The sequence below is a fragment of the Rhinoderma darwinii genome, chromosome 4, assembly GCF_050947455.1.
Source record: "Rhinoderma darwinii isolate aRhiDar2 chromosome 4, aRhiDar2.hap1, whole genome shotgun sequence".
Lineage (NCBI taxonomy): Eukaryota > Metazoa > Chordata > Amphibia > Anura > Rhinodermatidae > Rhinoderma > Rhinoderma darwinii.
This window is the reverse complement of record NC_134690.1, coordinates 20,200,078-20,204,773: the sequence shown is the minus strand read 5'-3', so window position 1 is coordinate 20,204,773 and position 4,696 is coordinate 20,200,078. Positions and strand designations below refer to the sequence as shown.

Sequence of the window (4,696 nt, the reverse complement as noted above, 5' to 3'; positions counted from 1 at the left end):
CTTCATTCACATCTGCATCGGGACTCCGTTCATGGGTTCCGTCGGAGCTTTCCATCACGGGAACCCATGAACGGAATCCAAACTGAAACAAACGGAAACAATAGGTTTCCGTTTGCATCATCATTGATTTCAATGGTAACGGATCTGGTGCAAATGGTTTCCATTTGTCCCCACTGTGTAAGGGTTCCGTCATCGACTGCGCTATTCATTCCATCAAAACAACGGAACCCTTACACAACAGTGACAAACGGAAACCATTTGCACCAGATCCGTCACCATTGAAATCAATGTCGATGTAAACCAAAACCTATGGATTCCGTTTGTTTCAGTTTGTATTCTGTTCATGGGTTCCCCTGACGGAAAGCTCCGACTGAACCCATGAACGGAGTCGTGATGCAGATGTGAACGAAGCCTTACATCTATTTTTTCATTTAAATTTTTTTGTCTGTTTTTTGTGACCACGCTTCTGCCTAGTCCTCTGGTTGTCTGCCTGGAACCTGTAGTCTTACTCCCGCTACTGACCTCTGGCTATCCCTAACTACGCTCCTGCATTGCCCTTTGGAATACCACACCTGAAACTTGTAGTACTGAACCTGATTTTATTATCTGGACTTTTATTTCCACTTGTAGCACTACTGCTAGTGACTGTACATTTCTACCCTCTGTCCTTGTGTTTGCCACCAGTCAGCGACCATTCTGAGGACCGCAACCTGGGTATTCCCTGCAGCAGTTCACAATGCCCTATTGCTATTAGCTTCCTCCATATTATTTCCCTAAAGCAATATTACAGCATTAAGCCATCAGCTTCATTGTAATTGGTATATTTTAGGCTCGGGGTAACCTTAACGCGCCTGTGTGATTATATCAAGAAATACAGTACGTTGTCCCAGAGCCATGGTCTAAAATAAGAATTTGCTTAGTTATGAATTATACCTATACCATCACGTCTGACACACAATCGTCCTTCCAAAGGTGTTAGATAGGGGTCTCTCTCCCACTTCATCCACAAGTTGATGATCAAACACTAGTAACTGATCTATAGTAGTACCTAGTACATCAGCGCCTAGTGAAATCATCAATTTGAGGTACATAGTGATGCCTCTCCTACCCCCATGACAGCTGCCTCTCTTACCTATCCTTTGACCTGGAAACCCAGTTAATTACATGGATATTACATACAGAGCTTTTGCTTTTGTTTTTTTTTAAGGGGCAAATTTTTGTGTTTACAACCCTTGAAGTCATTGACCAGCGAAACAGTTGTTTTCTGTGTCTTAAATTTATTGTTTCTTTCCATATATAGTAAAGAAGAATCAATTCATTCCATCACATTTCTTTCCAATAAAAAATGATAAATATATAAATAAAAAAATATATAAAAAAGTAAATATTGTTTGAGAATTTGCAATGTACATTGCTACCAGTATACACGCACTTAACCAGTGCTACTTTTGTTTTTTTTTTCTTAATTTTTCATCTATTTGCTCCATATAATAAACACAATAGATAAATGTCCTCATATTAAAACATGGGAATTTCTCTAGTGCCGGAGCTGGATGTTCGGCTCCTTATTGCTGTTCTTGGATAACGGGCCGTACGCAGGTGCAGCCCACGGTCACAATCTTTCTCTCCAGTTTGAAGGCAGGGACACATCCCTTCATTTCACGGTGTAGGACCAGGATCTCTTGTCTGATGGGAACGGAATTTAAGTTGTTGTCCACATTACCCTGGGTGTCCATGCATCCAGCAATGTCACACTTGGCCTCGGCAATAATCACAGGGTGTCTGTTGATATTTTTGTCATAGCTGAAGACAAGAATAAAAAAAAAATTGTAACCAACCTGGAAATATTGATTCAACTTTGGCTAAAGCCCCTACATATGAGCAAAAATTGTACATTCAAGTCAAGGGCCAACATACCATGCGGCTGCTATGGGGCCCTAAAGAGATCAGGCCCGGTCTAGGTTGGCTGCACCCCTTATTTTAATGGGTGGTAGGAACCTAAGTAGGGATCCCCTCCTCAGCAAACAAGGGTATTAATAATTAACTCAGGGTTAATGGAAAGGGGATGAGGGTAAATAAGTTCTCCTGTTCCAGGTCATATTTGTTTTGTAGTGGGGGGGGGGGGGGCATCTTAATCTTTGCTCGAGGGACATCTCATCTGTATGTATCTCCCTGATTGAAGCTCCACCTTTACAGTTAATGGAGTTAATGAGTTAACAATGTAGGAATTCCCCATATAAAGTTATTATAAGTCTTAATGAGGTATTCCAAAAATCTGCAGGGAATTTCACATCTAATGGCTCCCGCAGGGAAACTTTTGAAAATTTGACATTTCTGCAGGTTTATTATAGGAATGCAATGCAAGAGGAGTATAAGAGTGAAAGTGAAAACCTTTACTGTAAACCCATGACTTACTCAGAACAGTTGTAACACCTTCCCCCACAAAGTAGGAAAGTGCAAGTAGTCTTTACTACATCACCTAGGAAAGGCTCACCCAGGCTTTAAATTAAAATATTGTGTACAGTGCAAAGCATCATGGTCTAAAGTCATTTAGAGTTATGAATGCCAAAAGACCTAGAGGTCGATGGGTCCTGTTCATGTGCAGAAACCTTGCTCCTTTTTGCGGGGGAAAAAAATCAAGATAGTGGCTTTTTCCTTTCTTGTTCTGCTATGTGGATACTCCTTTGAGAAGAAGATTTTATCTATGACACTACAAATCCATCCACTGCTGCTCAGTTGTTTGTAGTTTTGCTGCTATGTTGCATGACTTCAGTTCACTTTACTGCCAACAAACTCAGGGGCGGGTCTTCCTGAAATTGCTCTAGGGTTGTAAGATTTCTAGTTAACGCCCCTGCTTAGTGCAATAATTATAAATGCTTGCCAATTGTTACATTAGGGTATAAAAGCCTTTATAAAGGGGATCAGATATGGACTAACATGAATAGGTGAATATACATTACCTGTACTCCCATGGAGAGGTGGAGCGCTTCTTCACATCACCACTCAGGAAAAGGGAGTCCTGTCCGCTCATGTTCAGGCTGACTTTTATCGTAGTTGGGAACTTAGAGATGGGTGGACACGCTCCTTTCTTGAGATGATGAAGGTCCAAACATTGGACAGACATCAAAGTAGTGGCTCCAAGGAGAAGCAGTACTGCTGTGAACTGAATGTGGGAAGAGTATTAGATAATTATGTATACAGGATATTTATCTCATTTATTTCCAATGTACTAATCTTAAGAAGTGCAACCACATGACACATATAGGTAAATGTACATCATCTTTACTCCCATGGAAAGATGTTTGCTTAAACAGCTATTTACTAAAGGAAAGATGATAGATAGATAGATAGATAGATAGATAGATAGATAGATAGATAGATAGATAGATAGATAGATAGATAGATAGATAGATAGATAGATAGATAGATAGATATGAGATAGATAGATAGATAGATAGATAGATAGATAGATAGATAGATAGATAGATAGATAGATAGATAGATAGATAGATATGAGCTAGATAGAGAGATAGATAGATAGATAGATAGATAGATAGATAGATAGATAGATAGATAGATAGATAGATAGATAGATAGATAGATAGATAGATATGAGCTAGATAGAGAGATAGATAGATAGATAGATAGATAGATAGATAGATAGATAGATAGATAGATAGATAGATAGATAGATAGATAGATAGATAGATGATAGATAGATAGATCCAAAATCAGGCACCACTCCCGGAAAAAAGGGAAAAAGTATGGTGCTATTGATCCTATATTTGTTTGGGTCTATGGTCGTGACCCTGGCGGGCTTGCACCCATCGAGATTTTGGGCAAAATTGATATGCTGTGTCAAAACTGCCTGGGGGGGGGGGGGGTGTGCATGACCCAGGGGATCCATCTATGTTTCTTTTTGAATATCAGTTTTGCCCGGAGTGCTCCTTTAATATTTTAATACTTGCACTAATTGTATAGGACCCGCTTAATATAATTGCACTGATTTTATTATATTGTATAAAATATTGGCAAAATTGCTCTTTGTGTAGTCAATTAGAATATAATAAACTGTTGACAGCAACCAAAACATACCAATAAGTATCTACATGTATGCTTTACTGTATTATATAGAACAGCATTTGATTATTATAATACTAAAAAAGTTATATAAAATAATAAATAAAAATTATATAAAGTAGCAATAAAAACAATATTACTAATAATAATAATAATAATCATAATAATAGTAATAAATGATAAAAATGAATAAACTAATATTAACAACAATAATAATTAAACATAGAATAATAATAATAATAAAATCAATAAGAAATAGTAGCAATAATATGAGGAGCAATAATATTAATATTAATAATAATAATAAAATAAATATTCATCAAAATAAAATAGTAATAAACAACAAATTAAAAATAATAGTAAATAATAAATAATTATAATAATAAATATAAAAAAAAAATATACTGCAAATATTCATGAGTAAAATTCATTGTCTTTTCTTGGGCTGCTGCTTGTTGCATATAAGAAGCCGTCAGCCTGAATCTTACCTTGCAAGGTCTCGTCAGGTTGTCCATATTACTGCTGGATCTTGATCTCTCGCTTCTTGCTAGTCTTGAGCAGGTGAGTACTGTGAGGTGTTCAGGTCTGGACCTCGGCATTATATAGAGAGCAGTCA

At 37.3% G+C, this 4,696-nt stretch overlaps 1 protein-coding gene across 3 annotated transcripts in view; it reads right to left on the bottom strand.

The window, feature by feature from the left end:
• Nucleotides 1-1,328: 1,328 nt before the first annotated feature.
• Nucleotides 1,329-4,696, bottom strand: part of LOC142760626 (interleukin-17F-like) — a 56,076-nt gene continuing 52,708 nt past the window's right edge. The window contains exons 2-4 of one of the 3 annotated variants that reach the window (XM_075863815.1): nt 4,569-4,648; nt 2,961-3,163; nt 1,329-1,803 (exon numbers count right to left, since the gene is read on the bottom strand). In XM_075863815.1, coding sequence (XP_075719930.1) covers nt 1,566-1,803; nt 2,961-3,163; nt 4,569-4,595 — 468 coding nt within the window. In that variant the 5' untranslated portion in view covers nt 4,596-4,648 and the 3' untranslated portion in view covers nt 1,329-1,565. Of the gene's footprint in view, nt 1,804-2,960; nt 3,164-4,568 lie in introns of all 3 variants that reach the window. The other 2 variants (XM_075863814.1, XM_075863816.1) reach the window with 2 other exon arrangements.